The 27,753-nt window shown below is 44.1% G+C and overlaps 1 protein-coding gene across 6 annotated transcripts in view; it reads right to left on the minus strand.

Annotated features, from left to right (window-relative positions):
- Window positions 1-27,753, minus strand: part of LOC144696607 (fatty acyl-CoA reductase 1) — a 215,775-nt gene that overhangs the window by 137,439 nt on the left and 50,583 nt on the right. For 5 of the 6 annotated variants that reach the window (XM_078568113.1, XM_078568115.1, XM_078568110.1 and 2 more), the window contains exon 2: window positions 3,174-3,397. In XM_078568113.1, coding sequence (XP_078424239.1) covers window positions 3,174-3,362 — 189 coding nt within the window. In that variant the 5' untranslated portion in view covers window positions 3,363-3,397. Of the gene's footprint in view, window positions 1-3,173; window positions 3,398-18,934; window positions 19,085-27,753 lie in introns of those variants that run through there. The other variant, XM_078568111.1, reaches the window with a different exon arrangement.

Raw genomic sequence — 27,753 nt, forward strand, 5'->3', positions numbered from 1 at the left:
AATAATAACAATGTCAAAAAAGATCAAAGTAACAATCAGGGATAGTTTTACAACATCCAGAAACTTGAACTGTTCTGAATACCAGCGTTCAGGTCAGAGAAACTATTGTATCATTCCGAAGAAGTCATATTGGACTCAAAATGTTAACTCTGTTTCTCTTTCCACAGATGTTGCCAGACCTGCTGAGTTTTTCCAGCACTTTCTGTTTTTAATCACAGATCTCCAGCTTCTGAAGTATTTTGCTTTTATATAAGAGAAAATATTGTAATGTGTTGTCTCAACTTTGGGCACCTAAAGTGTTACACAATGTATCTGAGTTACTGAAGTAATAAATTATAACGCATAACTTCATCCAAGACTTTGCTACCATTCCTTGATTTAGTTAAGTTCATAAAAGTTGCTCACATTCATAGACAAGATAAAAGAAAAATCTTGCTATCCAATAACTGATTCTTATTTCATTTCCAGTCTCCAGTCCAGCCTTTTTAAATAATATAACTCTGAACTTAATGCTCTTGTTTCTCCTAAACTACAAATTCCCCAACCTACACAACTCATCCTCCAACCTGAATTCTTAATCAGACCATCTCCTGCTCTAATTTATGTTTTCTCAGGATTACAAAGTTGCAAAATCCCTTGGCCCTGAATTTACTCTGACTTGCTGCTACTGCACCATCGTAACAGAGATAGTGGATGCATTAGCTGTTATCTTCCAAAACTCCCTAGATTCTGGAAAGGTCCCAGCAGATTGGAAAACCACAAATGTAATACCTCCATTCAAGAAAGAAGGAAGACAGAAAGCTGAAAATTATAGCTAACTATAGTTAGCCTAACATCTGACATTGGGAAAGTGCTGGAACCCATTACTATGGAAGTAAGAGCAAGACATTTGGAGAATCATGATACACAAACAGAGTCAACATGGTTTTATGATTGGCAAATTTATTAGAGCTCTTTGAGGATGTAACAAGCAACGTGGTTAAAGAAGAACCAATAGATATAGTGTGTTTGGATTTCCAAAAGGCATTCGATAAGGTTACTATACACGATAAGAGCTCATGGTGTTGGGGGTAATATATTAGCATAAGTAGAGGATTGGCTAGCTAGGATACTCGCGCAATGATGTTCTGGGACTGAGATGATTGATCTCCAACAACCACAACCACAACCATCTTCTTCTATCCTAGGTATGGCTCCAACCAGTGGAGAGTTTTCACCCTGATTCTCATTGACTTCAATTTTGCCAGGGGTCCTTGATGCCACACTCGGTCAAATGCTGCCTTGATGTCAAGGGCAGTCACTCTCACCTTCGCTCTTGAGTTCTGCTCTTTTGTCCATGTTTGGACCAAGGCTGCAATGAGATCAGGAGCCAAGTGGTCCTGGTGGAACCCAAACTAAGTGTCAACGAGTAGGTTATTGCTGAGTAAGTGCTGCTTGGTGGAATTTTCGATGATACCTTCCATCACTTTGTTCATGATTGAGAAGAGGCTGATAGGACAGTCATTGGGCAGATTGGATTTGTCCTTCTTTTTGACACTTCCTTCTCACAGCCATCAGGTTTTTAAACTCCAAGTCTGGTCTCATCTAATGACTGTTTCCTTCTCTTTTCAACCTTAATGGTGTCCTCGGCACTTCGTGCATGCTAATACTTCCGAATGGGCAAATGAACAGTATAAATGAGATGAACAGAAATGCATAGGAAAGAACCTACCACCTCTGCCTGAGTGCACCATAGTTTATCAGCTGTTCTTTTAGACATCTTGCCACTACCTACTATTTATTATAATATTAAAAATAGAGTTTTAGGAGGCTGCACATTACCACAAGCATTTTAAGCAGTCCCTAAATTCAGCCACGCCATTCAGGCAATGCAATGAATGGACACTTCTCATTGTCTCAGAGTGAGGAAGGGAATGTTGGAGGAAAGTTAATTATGGAGTGGAGTTTGAAAAGGCAGAGGCAGGTACATGTACGAGGTATGCTATGGAAAACAAATAGGACATTTTGATTGAAAGCTGGAGACTAAATTGTTGAAATGTTCTTCTGAACTCTTCTTTCCTTTCAGCACTAAATATGTAGTACATGGTTGATTGTATTCAATCATTTGCATAAAGAGATGTTATTTGGGAGTTCCAGACACTCCCAATTCCTAGAAAGTTAGCTCCAATCATCTGTTTACAAGCTGCTGTGCTGGTTATACAGGGAAGTCTGTTGATAGGAGACTTCTATATATTTAAAGGAATTTAATGGCCAGGGTTTTTAGGATGGGGTGGGGTTTCCCTTCACGCCATCCAAAGAGTCGATGGAGAACACATCCCGCTGATGCTGCCTGCTCTCCAGCCACTTAATGCCCCAACAAGTGTTAATTGGCTAGTGATGGGACTTCCACCCCTCACTTGCAAGGAAGTCCTGCCTCAGAGAGCAGCCGGCCAATCTGCAGGGATGCAGCACCAAGAGCTGCAGTGGACAGGACTGGGACTGCAAGCTGTCCCCAGAGTCTAAGTCCCGGGAGTCCAGTACCAGGTAAGTATGAGGGGTCTCAGGGTGGTGTGGGGAAGTGAGGCCTAGGGAAAGAGAGGCCTGGATTGGCGGGGGAAGGGGGGACCTGCAGGGGCCAGTCCTTTTGTGGGGTGGTGCCCAATGTTAAAAAGAGGCTGCTGATAGAGGTGACCCCCCCGACACAAACTGCAGCCACCCCGCATCCCACACCCACCCCCCCACCTCCCCCTACCCCCCCACCACCGAGGCCTGAACAGAGTTACTTTTCAGGCATCCCCCTGCCCCTGAACTCCTTCTGGCAACCTGAAAATTGAGGCTACGTGGGAAACAGCCCTTAAATAGTCAACAGTTAGCTACTTAAGCCAAGGCCTTGCCCCTCCCAGCATAAAATTGCGGAGAGGTAGGGGCGGGCGGGAACCCAGCAGGAAGGTAATCCAAGAAATTTCACGGCCACCCCTCCCCCAACTATAAACCCACCAGCATAGGAATGTAAATTCTGCCTAATATTTCAATAGCAATGAAGGTCAATGGCCAATGTCACTTTGTTATCCATAGCATCCATGCGTGTTGTGTTGGCAGCCCCGGTAAAATGCTGTGCAAATCAAGAAACAGAATGAACTCACAGGAAGTAAAGCCCAGCTGCCTTTTTCCAAGTGGCTTATGTATTACTGTACCTTGCATTTCATCATATCTGTGACTCTTTCCTGCATCGACTGTCCGGCTTTAGGCCTCACCAATATGTAGATGGCTTTCACCTCAGGGCAGGACCGCAGCAGTTTCTCCACAAGTACTTTGCCCATGAAGCCAGTGGCTCCTGTGATGAGCACATTTTTTCCTGCATAGTAAGCAGCGATCGATGACATCTTGGCCAACCTTTATTCTCCCTCTTGCAGTATTCCTTGATTGAAAAGATATTAACAACATGAGTACAACTTAAAATGCATATCATTTGTACATCTTTTAACCCTGTTTCTTTCCTGCAGAAGGGGTGATTCATCAGCATCTGCCATGTAACCACATTGGTCAGTTAGTCAAGAGATAGTTTAGTTCCTTCCTCCTCTGTTGTTTTGACACTTGTGATGAAGACTGATCAATGGTTCACAGGCAGAACAGCAGTTCAACAGCCCAGGGGAGGGTAGATTTGTTGCGCAGTATTAGTGGAGGAGACTGGACGCGCAGGCTGGGAATACTGGGCTGTAGGTGGTATGTCCAAGTTATGGTGTTACCAAAATAGAAATTCATGATGTCAAGTTATGCACAAAATTTCCACTTTTCTGTTGCATTAAATCAGACATCAATAAGGCGATCAAGAGATTACTACTAAGAATACCAGGAGTAAGCTTTAGAACATTAATGAACATATGGAGTTATTCAGTCGGATATGCATTTATGAAGAAAAATTATTCACCAATACATAATGTAAGCTAAAAGCCAAGAAATGAACTGGTCTGCAGATGCTGTGAAAGATATCACACTGCGCTAAACTCAGTACCATTCAAAATTACTGATGAAAAGGTTTCTGTCCACAATAATGAATCCTTTATTTATTATTTAGAAAGAAAGATATCTATGAAGGTTTTAGACCCTTTAAGTTATCACTTTTATCCCCAGTTTTGCAGTTACAATGTAGTGAGTTTGTTTCTTAATCCACACTTTGATATTTTGGAATCCTTCCCAAGCACACATAATCTTTCAACTACCTATTAATGTCTGTTAGTGATGTTGCCACTACAGACAAACAGAGGCAAGGGAGCCAAATTCAGCTAAGAAGTACTGCTCGGTAATTCCATGCATGTTGAAAAGAAATAGGGGTGAACTGTCCAACCTTTCCCACACTACAATGGACCAAGAGCTGGAGTGGTTCTAGAGTAGGCAATAGGCCAGATGGAGAGCGCTTTTTAGTTTCTACAGTTTGCCATTGGCAGCATTCTGCTTCCACCTATCAAGTATTTTACTACATTCATTTAAAAAATGATAGATGTACCTCTTGTGAATGGAGGAAGTTTATCGATCACTGCCATCAGGAACTTATTGAACATTTAGGGGTTGGGCTGACAAGGGGCAAGTAACATTCGTGCCACACCAGTGCCAGGCGATGGCCATCACCAACAAGAGAGAATCTAACCATCTCCCCTTGACATTCAATGGCATTACCATTGGCAAACCCCCCAAGATCAACTTCCATTGATCAGAAAATGAACTGGACTAGCCGTATAAATATTGTGGCTACAAGAGCAGGTCAGAGGCTAGGAATCCTGCGGCAAGTAACTCATCTCCTGATTCCCCAAAGCTGTCCACCATCTACAAAGCACAAGGCAGGAGTGTGATGAAATATTCCCCACTTGTCTGAATGGGTGCAGCTCCAACAACACTCAAGATGCTTGACACCATCCAGGACAAAGCAGTTCGCTTGATTGGCACCACATCCACAAACATTCACTCCCTCCACCACCGACACACAGTAGCAGCAGTGTGTACCGTCTACAAGATGCACTGCAGGAACTCACCAAGGCCCCTTAGACAGCAACTTCCAAACCCACGACCACTATCATCTAGAAGGACAAGGGCAGCAGACAGATGGAAACGCTATCACCTGGATTTTCCCCTCCAAGTCACTCACCATCCTGACTTGAAAATATATCGCCGTTCCTTCACTGTCGCTGAGTCAAGATCCTGGAACTCCCTCCCTAACAGCACTGTGGGTGTACCTATACCACATGGACTGCAGCGGTTCAAGACAGTTCACCTCCACCTTCTCAAGGGCAATTAGGGATGGACAATAAATGCTGGTTTAGCCAGCAATGCCCACATTCCATGAATGAATTAAAAAAACGGTTCACACCATTGTTCAGGCATGGGGGTCATGCCCCGTTCAGGTGGTGGTCGGCAGCACTTAAGTGTGGTGTTGCTGCCTCATTTATCTGATAGTAACGTTGGACCGAGCATCACACACTCTTCTTGCTGCCTCTGCACTCAGCAGAAAGCCAAGCAGTTTGTCCAAACAGCACAAGGTGCAGTCAGTCTTGTGTTCTTAAAGGCTCCTCTTGAAAGGAAGTTGCTCTGAATCACAGGCGGTTGCTGCTGAATGATATTGCAATTGTAAACAAGAAAAATGGAACACTGAGCTGACAGTGGACTCCTGAGCACAGATAATGCACTGGAGGCCCTAGTGGTGGAGGAGGACAGGAGGGGAGATGTCACTGTTCTGCAGAGGGCCATGAGGCCCTCAAAGGACACTCTCAGAAGGGACTGAGAGTACATGGTCGGGGAGATCAATTCCCGACAAGTGGGCTCGAGGACCTAGATGCAGTGCCACAAGAAACCTTATGACCTTGTGTGGGTAATCAAGAATAGTGAATGCATCATCACATGACATCTCCTACCAATCACTCCACTAGCCACTGCTTAATGTACCACAGCCCATTACTCACCAAGCACTAGCTCTGGTACTCAAGTCTCAGGCCTAACATCCAAACTGGCATGCTCAGGACTGCCTCTCGCTACCTCCACATATTTCCAGTCATTTAGCTGTGGCATGCACATCAGTCAAACACAGTGCTGCACACAATAATAGACATTCTTCTCTCTCTCTTGCATGGCAAGCTGGCACACAATAGAAATGAGCAGAGGAGAATTGATGGGGCCAAGAGGGCCTCCATCTCCTGACCATACAGGGATGGTTCTCCGCATCAAGGAATTGGCTATGACAGAGCCCGTGGCATTCACCATCGCTGAGAACAATGAGGATGATGGCATGTTCCTGCCTTACGCCTATTCTCAACTCCCAGTTCAGCCTTATCTTGCCATCTGACATGATGAACAGGCTGCCAACAGTATGACCACGGACCTCTTGCTTTCCACCCCAACCCCCTTCCCTCACTCCAAATTTCCCTTTCTGATTTTCTGCTTTCAGACACCCAAGAATTGTCACTTGTCCATCCTAAGAGGAGGAGAGAGAGCAACTTCTAAAGAGACAATGTCATTTGTTTGGACACTCGCAGCCATTAACTCAGGCACTGCACATGCCTGTCAGGGTGGTATAGATTTGTCATATGCACGTGGTGAATCACCAGGCATGAGCAGGCTGGAGCCAAACAAGGAAGAAAGAATAATTTCACCCCTCTCCTAATATTACTCAGTTCTGTTGAAGGGTCAAGAGGACTCGAAACGTCAACTCTTTTCTTCTCCGCCGATGCTGCCAGACCTGCTGAGTTTTTCCAGGTAATTCAGTTTTTGTTTAGGAAGAAAGAATGTTTTATGTGCTGGCTCTCCGGAGACCGAGGTGACAGACAAGCTCTGCTATAGAGAACTCAGATGTGGACGTTGATGGGGTAGTGTACAGGAGAATGCTGACATACCAAGGTGGTGGGTGCATTGGCTGGCCAGCCAGACAGCCTCCTGTCACTGTCAAGGAGCAAGGAGTCTGGCTCCAATTTAGCAGAGGGCAACACACAGAACTTGCTCTCTCTGCAGCCTCTGCTACATCTCCCTGTCATCCTGCAGACCCAGAGGCACTACAACTGCAAATCCCAGGACTGTTGCAGATCACCTAATACTCTATCCATCCTGTGAGGATGAAGTAACAGTCCCTGCCAAATCTAGGAAGTCACCGCAACACCTTAAAAATCGCTCTAGAGTACTTCCAGAGAATTCGCAATAGCAGAAGTTCCTCACATTACCTTACTGGTAATGCTGGGTGCCTGACCCTTTAAGAGACATTAGTGCTGGGACCTCTTGCAGCTGAATACATGTTCTTTGGTGAAGGACATGCAAATTGTTGAATGGGCCTGCGCATTCAAATTTGGAAATTGAGCACCGATGTAATGACTGCACCAATTCAGCTGCTCCATGGGACACCCACATGAGCATCCTTCTTAAACATAGGCATCAAGTTGTTCCAGCGGTGCTACAGATCTGAATTTTACACCCTCAGACTTTTATGCTTGTTCTTTAACATCGGTATTTTTTAACAAAAATCAATGGTTGGATTGGGAGATTTACATTTTCAGACAAGTGAGCAATGCAGTGATTGATGCATTTCTTCCTGGCAGAGGCGAATGAGGAAAATGTGACACCTTCTTCTAAGGAATTGTGGTGTTTAAGCTGTTATTTGTTAAATTGGACAACAACTAACAAGGGGAGGACACCAAGATCATGCTTTTAACATTTTAATGATGGCGTAGTATTTGTAAGATATTTTGTAAATCAAACAGCTGATCATCTTTTGTTATTAGCTTATCATCTGCAGTAATGCCAAGGTTTGAATAAACTCCACCCCATGTGGCACTTGCTACAATATCTGTTCACACGCTGATATTTTCATTGTGTTTCTACAACCAGGAACAAAATGTAGAAATTCCATGAGAATTTCAAGTAAAAAGTAACATCCCTGGAGAACTCAGTAAGAACCACTGATCAACAATACTCCAAGAAACATTGGACAACCAGAACCAACAGTGAAGCAGTTAAATGGGCATCTCTAGAAACTGCTGATGTTTTGGCACATACGTTAGCAGATTTATTCCCACCTCTAACCTCCTGTTTTAAATGCTCAAGTGCACAACATGCAAACCAATAGCAGAGTCTGCACAGAATAAGCTTTGCTGAAGATCAATCCGGCAAGGACTACCCATGCAGCACGCTGATGCTTAGAGTCAGATGTCTGTCCTGAATTACAACACAGCTTGATTACAATAATTCATAGCAGGTTTACATTTTAAGCTGGCGTGTTTGGCATTACTGAGCAGTCCCCAAACACGCCAGTGAGTGTATGCAAATGCTGTGGCTATGGAAACCACTTGATTTGTTCTGAGCAGTAAATAAAGTCATGCTGCTTATTCCCACAACAGAGGTAGTCCAACCCTCTGAGCAGAGATAATGTGGATGAAATAATCACAAGAATTCAAAACATAAAACAGTTAGCCACTCTCTGCTTGAGTAATAAAGCTTTCACAAAAATAATACTAATTTCTGTGCTGCACAGAATGATACTTCAATGTTACACATTCCACTAAGGTCATTTAACTGCGATGCAAGTAACATGAGTGAGTTTGTTTTAAATTAAGATGTTTACTATTTTTGATTCTTATCTTCTTTGAGATGCTTGAAAAAGCAAGAGGGGCCAACAAGTGAATCCCACTCAGACTTCCAACAACGGCAATGTATGCCCAGTTGCTAGGAGAGGCATGTGAACAGCTTGGGGGAAATTCCCTCTCTCCACTGTGGACAAGTCCTCAAACCCTTTTCCAAGTTACAATGCTGATTTCTGTACAGCACATTACAGCATTTACTTTTTAAAACAAATATTTAAAACTTATAAAATTTAAAACCACGATTCTTTTCACCAGTTTTTGCTCCTTTTCTTCCCCTGAAAATTTTGATTTACCGCCGGGTCACAGTTCACAGGGCCAAATGCCCCCCCCAGTGTTTTACCTTCACATATTAAGCTGCAACTGAATGTTGGCAGCCAAACCTGGTCCTACCATCCCTTCAACATCCATTCTCAGCCACTTTTCAGTTGGGGCTGCTGGACAGCAACCCTGACTGCTGGACTTGATCAGTCGCTCACTGATTTCTCACTATTCACTCTTTACTGAATGCCATTTTTGTTGTCAGCACCTCTAGTTTTTTTTTCATTCACGCCTTTCTGTTTGATAAAGCTTTGATTCGAATGTTTTCTACTAAAAAGGTACACCCAACAGATGTGAATGAATCTGCAGCTGGTCACCAGCTTTTTTTTTTAAAAGGCAGCAATATTTTTTGCAGTGTGCTTCAGTTGACAGTGAGTATACAGTTTTAGAAAGATACAACGTTGAAAACTCTTCAAATTTCAGCTGCCTTTCCATTTACAGTCTGTTACTAACACCAGTGTTTACAAGTTCTGTAATCCTAAGTAACTCAGATGCTGTCTTTGATCTTTCACACCCTGAAACTCTTAAGACGGTCTACAGTATAGTATGCATGATTCAGCAACTATATGCTGTTATTTGTTTTTCTTATTCATTTACTGGATGTGGGCATTACTGGCTAGGCCAGTATTTATTACCCATCCCTAATTGCCCTTGAGGAAGTGGTGTTGAGCTGCCTTCTTGAACCCCTGCAGTTCCTGTGGTGCAGGTACACCTACAATGCTGTTAGGGAAGGAGTTCCAGGATTTTGACTCAGCGACAGTGAAGGAACAATGATATATTTCCATGTCAGGATGGTGAGTGTCTTGGAGGGGAACTTCCAGGTGATGGTGTTCCCTTGTGGCTGTTGCCCTAGTCCTTTCAGATGGTAGTGATCGTGGGTTTGGAAGGTGCTGCCTAAAGAGGCTTGGTGAGTTCCTGCAGTGATTCTTGTAGTTGGTACACACTGCTGCCAATGTCTGTTGGTGGTGAAGGAAGTGAATGTTTGTGGATGAGATGCCAATCAAATGGGCTGCTTTGTCCTGGATGGTGTCAAGCTTCTTGAGTGCAGATGGAGCTGCACTTATCCAGGCAAGTGGAGTGTATTCCATTACACTTCTGACTCATGCCTTGTAGATGGTGACAGGCTTTGGGGAGTCAGGAGGTGAATTAATTGCTGCAGGATTCCAAGCCTCTGACCTCTCCAGGTATTGACCACCCTGCTCTGAATTTAAGGGGAGGTGATGGCATAGTGGTATTGTCACTGGACCAGTAATCCAGAGACCCAGCGTAATGGTCTGGGCACCTGGGTTCAAATCCTGCCATAGATGGTGGAATTTGAATTCAATAAAAATCTGGAATTAAAAGTGATGACCACGAAACCATTGCCAATTATTGTAAAAACCCATTTGGCATTCCTAGGGGGAAATCTGCTGTCCTCACCCCTGGTCTGGTCTGGACTAAATACGACTCCAGACCCACAGCAGCACGGTTAACACTTAAATGCCCTCTGAAATGGCCTAGCAAGCCACTCAGTTGTATCAAACCACTACAAAGCCTCAAAAAAGGAATGAAATCAGACAGACCACCTGGCATCGACCCAGGCACTGGAAATGACTATGGCAATCTCAGCCTTGTGGACCCTGCAAAGTCCTCCTTACTAACATCTGGGGGCTAGTGCCAAAATTGGGAGAGCTCTCACAGACTAGTCAAGCAAAAGCCTGGCATATTCATCACCAACCCTGGGTATGTCCTGTCCTACCGGCAGGACAGACCCAGCAGAGGTGGCAACGCAGTGGTAATACAGTCGGGAGGGAGTTGCCCTGGGAGTCCTCAACATCGACTCAAGAACCCATGAAGTCTTATGGCATCAGGTTAAACATGGGGGAGGAAACCTCCTGCTGATTACCATGTACCGCCCTCCCTCAGCTGATGAATCAATGCTCCTTCATGTTGAACACCACTTGGAGGAAGCACTGAGGGTGGCAAGGGTGCAGAATGTGCTCTGGGAGTGGGACTTCAATGTCCATGACCAAGAGCAGCTCGGTAGCACCACTACTGCCTGAGTCCTAAATAGCTGTTAGACTGGGTCTGTGGCAGGTGGTGAGGGAACCAGCAAGAGGAAAAAGCATCCTCATAAACCTGCCTGCCTCAGATGCATCTGTCCATGGCAGTATCGGTAGAAGTGACCAGTGCAGAGACAAAGTCCTGCCTTTACATTGAGGATACCCTTATCATGTTGTGTGGCACTACCAATGTGCTAAATGATAGATTTGGAAAAAAAATCTAGCAACTCAAGACTGGGCATTCATGAGGCACTGTGGGCCATCAGCAGCAAACGCAATCTGTAATGGCATGGCCCGGCATATCCCCCACACTACCATTACCATCAAGTAAGGGGGGGCAACACTAGTTCAACGAAGAGTGCAGGAGGGAATGTCAGGAGCAGCACCAGGGATACCTAAAAATGAGGTGTCAACCTGGTGAAGCTATGACACAGGACTACTTGCACATCAAACAGCATAAGCAGCAAGTGATTGACAGAGCTAAGCAATCCCACAACCAATCAGATCTAAGCTCTGCAGTCCTGCCACATCCAGTCATGAATGGCGGTGAACAATTAAACAATTGTTAATTAAACAAACTGGAGAAGGAGGCGGCACAAATATCCCAACCCTCATTGATGGAGGAGCCCAGCACATTAATGCAAAAGATAAGGCTGAAGCATTTGCTACAATCTTCAGCCAGAAATGCTGAGTGGATGATCCATCTCGGCCTCCTCTGGAGGACATCAGCATCACAGACGCCAGTCTTCACCCAATTAGATTCACTCCACGTGATATCAAGAAATGGCTGAAGGCACTGGATACTGCAAAGGCTATGGGACCTGACAATATTCTGGCAATAGTACTAAAGACTTGTGCTCCAGAACTTGCTGTGCCCCTAGCCAAGCTGTTCCAGTACAGTTACAACACCGGTATCTGCCAGGCAACGTGGAAAATTGCCCAGGTATGTCCTCTACACAAAAAGCAGGATAAATCCAACCCGGCCAAATACCGCCCCATCAGTCTACTCTCAATCATCAGTAACGTAATGGATGGAGTCATCAATTGTGCTGTCAAGTGGCACTTGCTTAGCAATAACCTGCTCACTGACACCCAGTTTGGGTTCCGCCAGGGCCACTCAGCTCCTGGCCTCATTACAGCCTTGGTTCATGGACAAAAGAGCTGAGCTCCCGCGGTGAGGTGAGAGTGACAGCCCTTAGCATCAAGACTGCATTTGACTGAGTGTGGCATCAAGGAGCCCTAGATAACCTAGAGTCAGCAGGAATCAGGGGGAAAATTCTCCACAGGTTGGGGTCATACCTAGCACAAAGGAAAGTGGTTGTGGTTGTTGGAGGTCAGTCATCTCAGCTCCACGACATCACTGCAGGAGTTCCTCAGGGTAGTGTCCTCGGCCCAACCATCTTCAGCTGCTTCATCAATAACCTTCCTTCCATTATAGAGATGTTCACTAATGATTGCACAATGTTCAGCACCATTCATGACTCCTCAGATACTGAAACAGTCCATGTCCAAATGCAGTAAGACCTGGACAATATCCAGGCTTGAGCGGACATATGGCAAGTAACATTCGTGCCACACAACGTCAGGCAATAACCATCTCCAATAAGAGAGAATCTAACCATCACCCCATGACATTCAATGACATTACCATCACTGAATTCCCCACTATCAACATCCTGGGGGTTACCATTGACCAGAAACTGAACTGGACTAGCCATATAAATACTGTGGTTACAACAGCAGGTCAAAGGCTAGGAATCCTGCGACAAGTAACTCACCTCCAGGCTCCACAAAGCTTGTCCACCATCTACAAGGCAAAAGTCAGGAGTGTGATGGAATACTCCCCATTTGCCCAGATGAATGCAGCTCCCACAACACTCAAGAAGCTTGACACTGTCCAGGACAAAGCAGCTCACTTGATTGGCACCCCTTCCACAAACATTCACTCTCTCCACCACTGACGCACAGTAGTAGCAGTGTGTACCATCTACAAGGTACACTGCAGGAATTCACCAAGGCTCCTTAGACAGCACCTTCCAAACCCAGAACCACTACCATCTAGAAGAACAAGGGCAGCAGATAGATGGGAACACCGCCACCTGGAAGTTCCCCTTCAAGCCACTCACCATCCTGACTTGGAAATATATCGCCATTCCTTCACTGTCGCTGGGTCAAAATCCTGGATATCCCTTCCTGACAGCACTGTGGGTGTACCTATACCACATGGACTGCAATGGTTCAAGAAGGCAGCTCACCATCACTCCTCAAGGGCAACTAGGGATGGCAATAAATGCTGGCCCAAATAGCGAAGCCCACATCCCATGAATGAATTTTTAAAAATTACTCAAAGTGAGACTTTCCAGTCAAGATATATATTTTAATAAAAACCCTTCATTAAAAATACCAGTATTCTATATTTGTAATTAGAATATGTATTCTTAGCATTATGAATCAAATATGCTATGGGCGATCGTAAGTTCATGGTGAATTATGCTAACACCATCACATATCGAGATAGTTATCACTCATCACAGTTGCTAATCCACATTGAAAGTTCTGCGTACGGTGCATACATCCTGTAACTGTCATACTTACCTCCTGGATAACTTTTGTCATTATACTCTTGTGACTCATCATAAACAATGCCATCAAAAGTTTATTAACATAAGGACTGAGTCATAAAAAAGGGCAGTCTTGGCAAGCCGGTTTCCCTTAACCTGGAGCCAAAAATTTACAGGCATTAACCAACTGCAAGCTTAGCACTCTATCAGCAATATTAGAAAACCTCAGAATGTGCTTACTTATATCGTTAGCACTTTGTAGCCTTAAAGCAACAGAACAAGTTACATAAAGTTCAGTTGGACTTGTGATGCTACCACTGGGATATTGGGACACAGGGCAAGAATTAGCAGTTTAAATATAGTTTGCATTCGGGAAATAATCTACTGTGATCCAAAATAAACAACTACCATTGTAAAAGTGCATAAAAGTAAATTTGAGTGTATGGATCATGTACATGAATATCCAGTGATTCAACAACTGGGGTTGTTTCTAGCGCTTTCTTTTTCCCTTTACACTCCAATCAAATTTTATTTTAACTTCTTTTCCATTTTATTTTTATACAATTTTACTACTGTTTCTAATTTTTAATATATTCTGCTTGTAACTTCCTTATGCTCCTTCTCATTATTGATTCAACTGTTTCAGTTTCTTAACCTGTTTATTTCTATTTTCTTTCTTTGAAATAATGGGTCGAATTTTGCCCTTGCCATGCGGGATCGGTGGGGGCTGTCGGGAAGCCGACCGCTGCCCGCAATCGACAGCGCACCGCGACTTCACACTGCGTGATACACGAGCGGCAGCGCTGAGTGCTGCCTGTGTGGGCTGGGGGAGGAGCGCGAGCAGGCCTAGTGCAAACCTTGCGAATTCACACGAAAGAATGCTGAATAATCCCCTTGAGGCACGGAGCTGCCTCAGGGAGATTAAGAATATATTGAAAAAATTATTAAACAACAGAAAAATTTAATAAAACATGTCCCCTCATGTGACTCGGTCACATGAGCAGGGACATATTGGTAATTAAAAATTAAAGTTTTTATTTCATTTGTGTTTGCTTTTGGAAACCTGTGGATGAGGTTTCCAAAAAAGATGCAAAGGCCGCTTGGCCTTTTCGCCTGCCTGTCAACCATTAGGTTGAATGGGCAGTGAAAAATTAAAGGACAATTGATAACTTAATGGCGTTAATTAGGCCTTTTAATTGTCAGCGGACATGCTGCCGGCTCCGGTGCGCGCCCACCAACCGACCTATCATGCGACTGAGCGTTGATGTCGGCATGCTTGGCCGACGTCAACGGGCATCATTTCACGCTCGGTTGGGTCAGGCGCGTGCCCGCCCGTCGAACTAAAAATTCTGCCCAATGCATTCAGAAAAATATTGTTCTTTCATAAGATGAGGGTGTCATTGGCAAAGCCAGTATCTGTTGCCCATCCCTAATTGCCATTGAACTGAGTGGCTTACTAGGCCATTTCAGGGGGCTGTTAAGAGTCAGCCACATTGCTGTGGGCCTGGAGTCACATCTAGGCTAGACCAGGTAAGGACAGCAGATTTCCTTCCCTAAATGACACTTGTGAACCAGATGTGTTTTACAACAACCTATGATAGTTTCATGGTCACCATTATTGAAACTAGTTTATAATTTCCAATTTTATTAAAGGTAAATTTCACTAGTTGCTATGGTGGGATTTGAACCTGCGTCTCTAGAGCATTATCCATGGCCTTTAGGTTACTAACAATACCTCTACACTTCCACCTCCCTCTAATGCTACAGTATTTAAATTTTATTTTGAATTCACTTTCTACTCTTGCCAGTGCTTTCCTCCAATCCCATAGGTGGCTGTTCTCCCTCATTTTGTTATATTCAAGTCCCTCAGAAAGCTCAGTAAATGAGCATGGGAGCAGAACTCATCTGTACTGAGCTTGAAATCCTCTTATCCTTTCATCAAGACCACCTACCTAGGTTGATTTGGTACGCCCTAAATCTGATCAAATGTTCTAATTCATTGACTATTGTCTACTCTGGTCTTTCCAATTTGTCATTTGATGAGATTATATGAATTGTAGAAATTATATGAATGATATTGACAAGTTGAGGCATCATATAGACGTTTGTAGAGAATGGTCAGTCCACATTCGATAATGGAATTCTGTGATGGAGAACAACAAGCCAAGTCATAGGATTTCCATCAATCCTGGTAATCTTGGTACCTTCCCAAAGGAGACCATGCTGAACAAGTGGGAAGTACAAATGACCATGTTTGTTCTCTTTCTGTTCTCAGTTCATTTGTAAGTCAATGTGTTAAAGAGAGATAGGCTTTTAAGTTTTCTTTACGTATGTTTAATTTGTTCCAGGAAGTAATGGGAATTGAAGAACGTTTATAATGATTTTACAATAACATGAGAATAAAGGGGAAAACATTTTGGTATTATTTCTGCATATAATAAATAATTGATTAAAAAGAATTATCATGGGTCTGGTCATGCACTGTACCTCATTAGTGCGATTCCATTATCCTAAACATCTGAAGTGTGGAAATTTATGAATAAAATAATTTATAATTTAATGAAATTAAACAACTAATTATATGGAGTACATAAGATGCAACCATTTAGACTGGTTTCAGATTAGCAGTGACTATGGAAACAACAGAGAAATTGCATTGACAAGTAGTGTTTCTCAGGCTCTTGTCCTTGAAGATCAAAGGGTTGTAAATGAATGTCAATGATTCATATCTTGGATATGGAATGTATGCCTGTATGCTTGATGGTAGGACAAAGTTTCTTGAGTGCAGTAGAGCTTGAAACATGGAGTACAAGTTGAGACTAGGGTCCAATCTAAATGATGACTTGAAGTCCCAAAACTGGGCTTGAGCACAAAACTCAAGATTGACTCTCCAGTGCAGTACTGAGGGAGTGCTACATTACTTACGCCATCATCTTTCGGATGAGATGTTAAACCAAGGCCTGATCTGCCTGCTCGAGTGGATGTAAAAGATCTCATAGCACTATTTCAAAGAGAAGAGTAGTTATCCCCAGTGTCCTGAGCAATATCTATCCCTCAAATCAACCACACAAAAACAGATTATCTTGTCCTTATCACATTGCAGTTTGTGGGAGTTTTCTGTGTGTATATTGGCGGTTGTGTTTCCTACATCACAGCAGTGACTATACTTCAAAAATACGCCATTTGTCATAAAGCATTTTGAAACATCTGGTGCTCATGGAAAGTGCTTTACAGGTGCAAAGTGTTTTTTTTTCTCTCCTGGTGATCTTACTTTTCTTTTACTGTGAGTTCTGCACAGCACGGTTTGCTGTTCCTATTAAGACCCATCTTTTAGTGCACAGCACAAACATCCTTACCTTCAAATCTCTCTCAACACAGAGAGCTGTAGTTGCCTGTCAAATGTTAGACTCACAAGTGTATATTAAAATGTTTATACATGAATGGATGTTAAATTCCTTCTTCTAATTATTTGTACATCTATTTTTGTCCCTTACTTGCTTCACTCCCTTTACTCTTCAGTGTCTTTCTAATTGTAGGTATATTTTGCCAATGCCGCTTTGTAAGTAGGTGATGTTAGCAAAACATTTCCTTCCCTTTCCATGGGCAGATACCCACATGTCTCTCACCTAATGGTGTGTTCAGAAATAGGTTTTCACCATCTGGGCAATTCAAGATATTAAAACCTGCATTTCTGTGACTAACTGTGTGGGGTGAAATCCCAAAGTAACAGCAGATGAATGAGAGGACCCAGAAATTCACCATATAGGGCGGGATTTTCCATGCCTGCGTGTTCGACGGTATAAGCGGATAATATGGCGAGAAGGCCAGAAATCATGTTTGTGATTATCCGCTCAGCCCGATGATGGCAGGCTGCATTTCCAGGAACCGCATTATAATGATAATGCATATCATTATAAGGCCCGCTCACCGGAATCATCCCCCCCACACTGGATCGTCTGCTCACGTCAGCGGGAAAACAAGCCGGAGCAGAACACGGCCTGACAACTGGGACATTCAGAAGTCGGGACTTACCACCAGGGCCTTGATCACATCGCAGACACTGTGGCGCCCGGCGTGATGAAGCGGCGAGGTCATAGCGTGGAGGGTGAATGAGAGCGCAGCCACCATTGAAACAGCGTGTTTCCCAGGAACACATAATTAATGTGGTGGGTTTAGGACGATATGGCATGAGAAGCCGCCATTGCGGTCAGCGGGTAAAACGTCGTTTTCCCCGCCCACTACCGCACTTGGTTTAAATCTGGGATGTTTCTACTCAGTGTGGGATTGGAGTCACATGCCTGCCAGGTACGGGAGGGACTGTAGGCTCTCTTCTCTGAAGGCCATTAGTACATTACATGGATCTTTATGAGAATCTGGCAGTTTTCATGATTCTTTTCTGCCTGGTACCAAATTAATTGAAGTCAATTTCTCTAATGTGCCATGGCAGGATTTGAACTTGTAACCACGTGGGTTACTGACCCAGCACCGTAACCATTACATTACTGTACCACCTTCAGCTTAAAGGTCAAATTGCAGGGGAGAGGAATGGCAACGTGGGAGCATACAAACCACTGCTCACTCTCACTTAAAACTATATTTAGGTTTGGAGAAACTGTACTCGAACAGCACTAACCTTCTGAAAAATCCAGACCAAAAATTTCGCTGAGGACAATTAAGGTTAGACATAGATGGTGTTTTGCAGTTAACGTTTGTCGGCATTGCTATCTTTATTTTGAGGTTTGGATAATCAAATTTCTTATCTATTTGATATCCTGAATGAAATACCTACTTAGTATACAGAATGGAACATGAATTTTACCAAAAATGATCAAATTGTCAGTATATCAGTACTTTAGAAAAAACACACATTCAGAGATTTAGTCTTTAAATTCCAAATATTGTGCTAGACTGAGAGCTGCTGCAGCAAACTGACTGATACAAGAGTTGAAGGTTAACCGTGTCCTAATTTACTTTGTAGATAAAATGGCAGAGAATTCAATTTATAAATGGACGTGCAAAATATAAAATAAATTGGCTCCTTTGATATCAGAATGTCTGAAGCATAATTGGATTTGACTGTTAGATTCTGTCAGACTTGGCTTGCAAGGCCAAATGCTGTTCTGCTCAGGTGTGTGCCAAGAGGTCCGCTGCATCAGTTCCTGAGGGACACAGACATTTCTGGTTACACTTTTTTAAAAAAAAAACTAAATTATCATCATATGATGAATAAAAATCTAAATCAGGAAATGATACAAGCATTTCCTGTGTACAAAGAATTAGAAAGAGGGCTCGTGTTCTAAGCATTTTGTGTTGCCTGCTTTAATGTGAATTATTTGATTATATTAACTGCTCCTTTTTTCCCACTTACGGAATATTTCCACATAGCTAGCCTAAGATGAAATTGTGTGATTGACACTCTTACCTGGTTTCATGCAGCACAGCACCTTATTCAAGGGATCCTGACAGCAAGAGACAGAGAAGCAGGAAGCAGGTGGGTGGCACCCAAGATGCCAGCAAAAGATATACCATAGAAGTAGGAGGTAGAGCACTCAGAGGAGACACCAGCATCATGTGGAACAAAAGAAATTAGTGAATATTGATATACATAATCAAATTTTGTAACAAACTAAATTGGGGCCATAGATGTAGAGATAGCAAACATGAAGAAACAAAAGTGAAAGAGAATAAATAAAAACTGAACGTATAACAGACTGAAACAAAAGAGAAAGAAAGCAGCCAAATAAAGATCTGGGAGTGGTAGAGATGATTACAGCAAAGAAATGCACATGTTCTTAGGATATTATAATGTCAAGTATAAAACTTGTACTTCATTAGATTTATACATTGTGATCATTTATCATTTAATCAATCAGCAAATTCGCATGGTGCAGACTAAAAGTTTTACAAGTTCTACAAGTCTTATTAAAGGAAATTTTTAAAAATATTTTTGAAAAGTGACTACACCGACTGTTGCCTGGAATTGGTAATCCAGCTGAACTTTCTTGTTCTGTGTTGCCCTATTAGCAAGATTTCCTTCAGTTGTTTGGTTATATTAGAGGTAAATGCAAAAGGATGCAGTTTCTGCCAAAAGTACTCAGGAAATCTAATTTTGTCTGGGGAAGGTAGCCATTTATTATTTTGTTATGATATGAAGTGCGAGGGGTGCATTGATTATTAATTTGTTGCTCTCTTGTAATCAAATGAGAAAAAGGTTTTGTGGAAGATAGTTCCACTGTATTGTATGGCCGGGATTCAAGGATGTCACAATTTATAGCACATGCGACTTAAAAAGTGCCAAAGCCTTATACTGCTACCACAGAAGAAAAAACTTTTTTCATTTTACAATTTGGCCAGTCTGAACTAGGCAATGGCACTTAGGATACAATTCTAGCGTTGAAAAAAAACCTATATAGTATCAAAGCTCTGCTTCATCAGATTGTTTCAATGGGCAGCACTTCCCTGTCAATGAGCGAGGGGCGGGGCCCGCTCGCCGACGTGTAAAATGACGCGCAGTGACATCGGACGTGTGTCCCAAAGTCACGGTACGTCATTTAGATTTTCAGTTCAACAGGCTGCCAAACTGTCAATGGCCACTTAAAGCCTTTAAAAAAGTTATTAACCCAATTAATGGACCTGCCCGTCCAACCTTAAGGTTGGCGGGCAGGCGAAGAGCCCAGGCGGCCTTCAGAAAAAACATGAAAACTCATCCACTGGCGGGATGAGGTTTCATGAGGGATTTAAAATGTACACAACATTTTAAAATATAAGTAATTGACATGTCCCTGCTCATGTGACAGTGTCACACGAGGGGACATGTCAGCAATATTTTTTTCTCCCTTCAATAAAGTTTTCAAACTTGAGCCAAGCTCCCTGAGGCAGCACTTTGCCTCAGGAAGATCTGTGCGCTTTTTCGCGGGCGGGCAAGTCAATTAAGGGCCGCCTACATAAAATGGCAGCACGTCCATGAATGAGGGCGCCGATTGGAAATCCGCCCGCCCGCGCCCACACCCACACAACCCCCCCCCAACGGGGGGAAAATGCTGCCCAGTGAGTAGGAATGACAGGAGTAGGGAGACCAAGGCACAATGTAGGCTTCGGTGATAACCAATTTGGCTGATACAAAGGCTGGAATCTTGTGTTCTGGCTGCTGGTGAGCTTGGAGGCAGGAAGGGTATTTACCTAAGGAGATGGTGGCGTACCGGAACCCCGTCACCCTCCCACCTCTGTCAGAATTATGTTCTGGGCAGGAAGGTCCATGGTCAATCTTCCTACGCCACTGCCAATTAGGGCCATTAAGTGGCAAATTAGTGACCACTTAAGGGCCTCATCCAACCGCTGCTGGAATAACCCAGCTGAAAGCGGACCTGTCACCGTACGGCGTGCACAACAGTCTGATCAAGAGATTGGACATTGGGAAGTGGGGGCTGACCAAGAGCCCTTGCTGCCAACGTCCCTGTACCCCTCTCCCCACCACCCCAATCCATGAAAACCCCCTCCCCCATATTACTTACTTGAGACCTGGTTCGGTCCACAATCCTGGAACTCCGGTGCCTGTTGTTCCGACAGCAGCCATAGCCTCCCCACTTGCGCTGTCGAGCACAAGAGCTGTCGGCTTCAGATTGGCTGGCAGCTCCTGGTCAGTGACATTGCCACCCCCAGGGTCTTGATTCCAGGGTAAGGCCCATCACTGATCTTGCCACTGCCTGATTGGCATGTGGTTCAAGGGACCTTCCCAGAAATAGGCAGCAGGGGTTTCTCTCAGGCTCTCCAGCCAGCGGGCAAGACCCCCAACATCTCAACAAGATTCTGCCCAAAGTATCAAATATTTGGGAATATTATTTTGAACTAGGGGTTTATCATTAAGGCATGGGCAATAAAAATGCTCACCGAGCCAGCGACACCCACATCCCGTGAAAGAATAAAAAAAATTAGTGGTTGAGTAAGGAAACATATTTGTGAAAACAGCGGGCAAATTTAAAGGACAAGGTTATTTATTTGGGTCTTATCTGATTGTATCATCTTTTATTTGTGATAATAGTTTTTGAAAGATTATGGGCAGAATCTTACCTGTGGCGGGCGGGCTGGGCGGGTGCGGGCGCAGAGCCGATCGCCGCCTGTGATCAGTTGTGCGCCACAATTTTATGTGGGCGGGCCAATTAAGGCCCGTCCGGCGTAACACGCAGCCGGTAGCGCTCAGTGCTACCTGTGTGGGCGGGAGGAGGAGGGAGAATCAGGGCCTGCGCACTTTCGCACTTGCACGCAAAAGAGCGCAGCAATCTCCCTGAGGCACGGAGCTGCCTCAGGGAGAACAAGTGGATAATAAAAGTTTTTTAAAAATGAAGTAAAAATTATTTCAACATGTCCCCTCATGTGACAGTGTCACTTGAGCTGGGACATGTTTGTGAAGTTGACAAAAATTTATTTATTAATTTTATAAAACCTTCAGGAAACCTCATCCCGCCCGTGGATGAGGCTTCCTGGAAAACGAGAAGGCCGCTTGGGCTCTTCACTTGCCGCCAACCTTAAGGTTGGACAAGCAGCCCTGTTAATTGTTTTAATGACTATTTAAATGGCCTTAATAGGCCATTGACAGTTCAGTGGGCGCGCAGCCAAGTCAGCTGCACGCCCGCCGAACTGGAAATCTAAATGACGTGCGGTGACGTTGGGACGCCCACCCGACATCACCGTGCGCCATTTTACGCATCGGCGAGTGGGCCCCACCCCCACTCGCCGACCCGAAAATTCTTCCCCATGAATAAATGCTTATTCTAGGGTCAGGAATTTTTAGCTGATACCCACCATCACATTCACATTAATTTAAATTTAAAAATAAATAGGTGTCCTCTCCATGGGCCAGGATTTCCCGGTCGGCAAGCGGGGGGCAGGGACCGCTTGCCGATGCATAAAATGACGCAGGATGATGTCGGGTGGAACTCCCGATGTCACTCCGCTCCATTTAAATTTTCAGGAAGGTGGGGGCTCAGCAGAATCAGCTGTGCGCCCGCCAACCTGTCAATGGCCCCATTGAGGTCATTGACAGAGTCATTAAAGTAATTAATGGACCTGCCAGTCCAACCTTAAGGTTGGTGGGCAGGCCAGGAGCCCTGGCGCGAATTAGAAAAAGCATGAAACCTTATCATGGGAAGGGTGAGGTTTCATGTAGGTTTTTTAAAAATTTAAAACTGTATTTACAAGTGATGGACATGTCCCAACTCATGTGACAGTGTCACATGAAGGGACATGTCAGAGAAATTTTTTTTTCTATATTTCAGATTTTTTTACTGTAGAGCCGATCTCCCTGAGGAAGCACTTACCCTCAGAGAGATGAGTGCGCTCTTTCATGTGCATGCGTGAAAGAGCGCACTCTCGGCTTAGGGAATCCCATCCCCCCCCCCCCCCCCCCTGCCTGCACAGGGAGCGCATAGCGCTTCCATGCGGACGTCATGCTGGGTGGGCCTTAATTAGCCCGCCCACGTAAAATGGCGGCGCGCCCCCAAACGGGGGCGCTGATCGGAGGCGTGCCTCTACACACCTGCTCTTAAATGTCCCCCCCTGAAGGGGGAAAATTCTGCCCATTAGATCACCTTTCTCTATAGTATAATATAAAAACTAATGTTTCAGATTATGACATGGCAAGTTCCCCTTTTAAGAACTGCCTCTTTTTAAGGTATTTTAAACTCCATTCATTTCCTTGGTTAGGGAATGTGGTAATACAAAGTTACGAAGAAACTGTAATTGAAAAATGTCATAAAACATAGCCTTGTGAATGTGTGTACAGTACCTTCTGCACCAGTACTTAAATCCTGTTTGCACATATTGCTAGTGAACAGCAAAAATGCTACAACTGCTAAAATGAAGCACAGAAAATTTTCTGCTACTGATCTCTGCGCTGAGATTTTACAAATCTTCAAAATAAATGCAACCACCCCAGTACGATGCCAGTGCACAAAAGACAGTCTGAATTATCCTAAATACAAATGATGTAGACTTTTGCTATTAGAGGGATATAATGGTGTGAATTTTGTTCAACAGCTAGGGCTCTTTTGACAATTTTTTTAACTCTGTAATGCCAGCAGCTGCTGCACTGTAACAGTAACAGAGGATGAGCAACTGTTGAGTTCTATCAGGGGGGGATGTCACCCTGATGCTAATGTCAAAAGAGTCCCAAGAAGAATAGGTGCTACTTATTATGTGGATCATAGAGGAAGAGCCCAGTTACTGGCCACAGGTTTTACAGCATTTTTCCCCCAGTTAACCAGTAAGCATACTGTGCAATTAGGTTCACAGTATCTAGGAAAATATTACATGCATAAAATTGCACATGCCTGCACTGTTCTGTCAGACTACACTTGCATTCACCACTTCTTATTTTATGGATGTAAAGTGTTCATTCCACTATAGTTTTGCCTTTCTGGTGCATACAGAATCAAGAGTAAAGGAAAGGGAAAAGGAATTTGATGAGCATTCAAAAGGAGAAAAATTGCAGGGATATAGGGAAATAGTGAGATTAATTGGTTGCTCTTCGAAAGAGTCGAGATAGAATCAATGGGCCAAATACCCCCTCCTGTGTATTATTCTATGATTTAATTTCAGTGTCCATTGGCCAAATGCAATAAGGGCCAACTGACATGCCTTAGTAACATGCAAGTAAAACACACTCGCCACTCAAGTGCCAGGCAATGATCAACTCCAACAAGAGAGGATCTAGCCATCTCCCTTTGATGTTCTACAGCATTACCATCACTGAATCCCCCACCATCTACATCCTGGGGGGTTACCATTGATCAGAAACTTAATTGGACCAGTGATACAAATGCTGTGCTTCAAAAGCACGTCAGAGGCTTGGAATTCTGCGGCAAGTAATTCACCTCCTGACTCCCCAAAGCCTGTCCACCATCCACAAGGCACAAGTTAGGAGTGTGATGAAATATTCTCCACTAGCCTGGAGCTCCAACAACACTCAAGAAGCTCATCGCCATCCAGGATAAAGCAGCCCACTTGGTCAGCACCCTAACCACCACCTCAAACTCCCTCCACCACTAGCGCACATTGGCAGCAGTGTGCACCTTCCGAAAGATGCACTGCAGCAACTTACTAAGGTTCTTTCAACAGCACCTTCCAAACCCATGACCTTTACCACCTAGGAGGACAAAGGCAACAGATGCTTGGGAACACCACCACCTGCAAGTTCCCCTCCAAGCTACACACCATCCTGACTTGGAAATATATCACCATTCTTTCACTGTCATTGGAGCAAAAGCCTGGAACTCCCATCCAACAGCACTGTGAGTGTACGTACACCTGTAGCAGTTCAAGAAGGCAGCTCATCACCACAATATCAAGGGTAATGAAAGATGAGCAATAAATGCTGGCCTTATAGTAATGCTCACATCCCAGGAATGAATAAAACAAAAGGCCATTAAGCTCCAAGAATGGCAAATGCAAGTAATTAACTTTTTGAAAATAAAAACAAAGGTTAGAAGGGCCATGTTCCATTCAGTCTCACATCCAATGATTTATAAATTGTTTCATTAAATAATGAATTAAGTCTTAAAAACAGATGTCAATGTATGAGTAAAGCATCTCCATCAGTGGAACACTCCTTCAGTACTGCACTGAAGTGCCAGCTTTGATTATGTGCTAACGTCTCTGAACTTAGAACCCGCTACCTTCTGACTTGGAAGTAAGAGCCCCACCACTGAGCCACGGTAATATTGTCAATCTCAACATTTTCAGGTATGGGAATGGGTACAGGATGGTTTATATAGTTAACAATTTCATAGAATTTTTCTGCATGGAAGAAGACTATTTGGCCCATTATGTCTGTGCTAGCTCTTCACTTGGTCTCATTCCCCTACTCTTTCCTCAAAACCTTTTAAATTAATTTTCAATTATTTATCCACTTGCCTTTTAAAAGCTATTGTAGCTTCTGCTTCAACCATTGTTTCCCTTAGGAGCTTCCATATCCTAACAGCACTCCACATAAGAACACTTCTCTCCCTTTGTTCTTCTGGTAATGATTTTAAATTCATACCCACTAGCAGTTGACTTAATGACAAGGAAGAATACTTTTCTTTCTTTTTTATCTTATTAAAAACCGTTTTAACCTTGAACACATCCATCAGATAAAAAGAGCATCAGTTTCCATAATTCACTTCATAACAAAACTTTTCATTTGCACTGCTCTATATCATTACAGTTACAGCATCACAGGCTGTAATGAACCATTACAGTTACACAATGACAGATCTCACTGTACAATTGCAATTACCACATTACACAACTGCACCATGATATTAGTTACAGCATTATGGACTGCACTGTGCCATTACACATACACCATTACAAGACAACTCTATGCCATTACAGTTAACTATTATAGACTACACTGTATTATTAGTTATAGCATTACAGACTGCTTTATGTCATTACAGTTACAGCATTACAGTCTGCACTGTAACAATACAGCATTATAGAGTGCACTGTGCCATTCCAGTTACATTACACTGAACCCATTAGAGTTACACCATTACAGACTGCACTAATTCTTAAAGGTACAGAATTACAGACTGCAATATGTCAAAACGGTTACTGCATTACGAACTCACTACACGATTACAGTTACAGCATTACATTAATCACTGACAGGTTCCAGGAAGAGGGGATATGGCCAAGTCTCTCCTAGCCCTCAAAGCAATTTTCTTTCAACTCAGGGGATGGCCACCCACTTGCAGTGAGAACAAGTCCCGCATTCACATCTGCCTCATGAATTGCCAGGCCATGATCTTTGCTTTGGTAGGTGGAGCCCTGTGAGTGAGCTCACTCTGGGACCTGAGAGTCCATTTCAGAACAAGAGCGATGCGAGAGAGGATTTGAAACCTTCACCGCCATCTAATGATGCAAACACTGCTGCGACTGAGATGGACATGTCTAGGGATCTCCTGTTCCTGTGCATATTTTTCTTCTGCCACTACCACTAAGGAGACGCTGCTAGAATATCAATGCTGATGAGCTGCCTTCATTCAATGGTGTTCTTTGAGGAAGAAGGGTTAGAAACGCTTACATCACACACTTCCAATAAAGATTTAAACACATCTCCCTGACATCACACAAGGGGTGCAGATACTACTTCAACTGAGGTTGGCATTACAGGAATGTGAATCTCACAGTGGGACACTATCACTGAGTGGGAGGAAGGCTAAATCTCAAAATAAGAGGACTCCAAAATACAAAATCACAATGGGTTCATTTGACAAGAACATTCACATAACCATCAAACGTATTCACAAAAGTGCAATTTCTTTACATGTATAACACACCCGTGACCCAAAAGTGACATCAATTTTTCTTAACTTTACTAACTCTAGCGCTAAGCCTGGGTGCAGCCCTGACATCCGCAGCAGGGGTGGAGGCAGCCTGCTAACTGCTGCATCCTGATGTCTGTGATAACCTTGGCGTCCGTCCTCTGGTGGTCCTTGGCCTGGAGGGCCCCAGCCTGATAAGGGTCACCTGCTTAGGGACAGAAGTGCCCTTGGAGTAGCTGGAGTGGATGGGGTCACAGGCAGAGTGTGCAGCTGCACACGGTTGGAGTATCCTGAGAGGAAGTCCCCGGAGTGTCCGGCTGACGCTCATCCTCCCTGTGGGTGCCCGAGGGGCTCCGCCCTGATTCCTGCAGGAGGTGGTGCACCTGGAGTGGGGTCAAGGTGCCTCATTCCAGTAACGCCTACATCTTGATGCTGCCCACCAGGGTGTGTGGCCATGGAGTGCAGGGCCGGGCACAAATCCAGCAAGGCCTGCTGGACCAAGGTCTCCATGTAGTTGCCAACCTTCCCATGGTGATCTTGAGGCGCTCGTATGTCGCAGCCACGACATCAGGCAGAACACAGACGGACTCCTCCACCGTTCACTTAAGTCTGCTGAGTGACTGTAAATCTTTGCCTGATGTTCTGCCGCCTGTCGTTGCATCTCCAGCATTGAGTTGGCGGCCGCTTCCAGTGGCTCCTCATCTGACTTGGACTGAGTGGATGGCTGGTCTCCAGCAGCCCTCCAAGTGCTGGAAACCTGGGCTGTCCTTGCCTCCAACTGCTGCGGGGATGTGTCAGTGAGGTGTTCTCCAGAAAGTGAGTCCGAGGCTAATCTACAGCCCCACCGACATGTGAGTCTCCAAGCTGGTGGAGGGTGCGTGTGAGTGCCATGACAGTCCTTCCGGAGCTTCCTCTTTGGACGTGGTCTGGGGGCTCG

Source organism: Cetorhinus maximus, chromosome 22 (genome assembly GCF_964194155.1).
Source record: "Cetorhinus maximus chromosome 22, sCetMax3.hap1.1, whole genome shotgun sequence".
Taxonomy (NCBI): domain Eukaryota; kingdom Metazoa; phylum Chordata; class Chondrichthyes; order Lamniformes; family Cetorhinidae; genus Cetorhinus; species Cetorhinus maximus.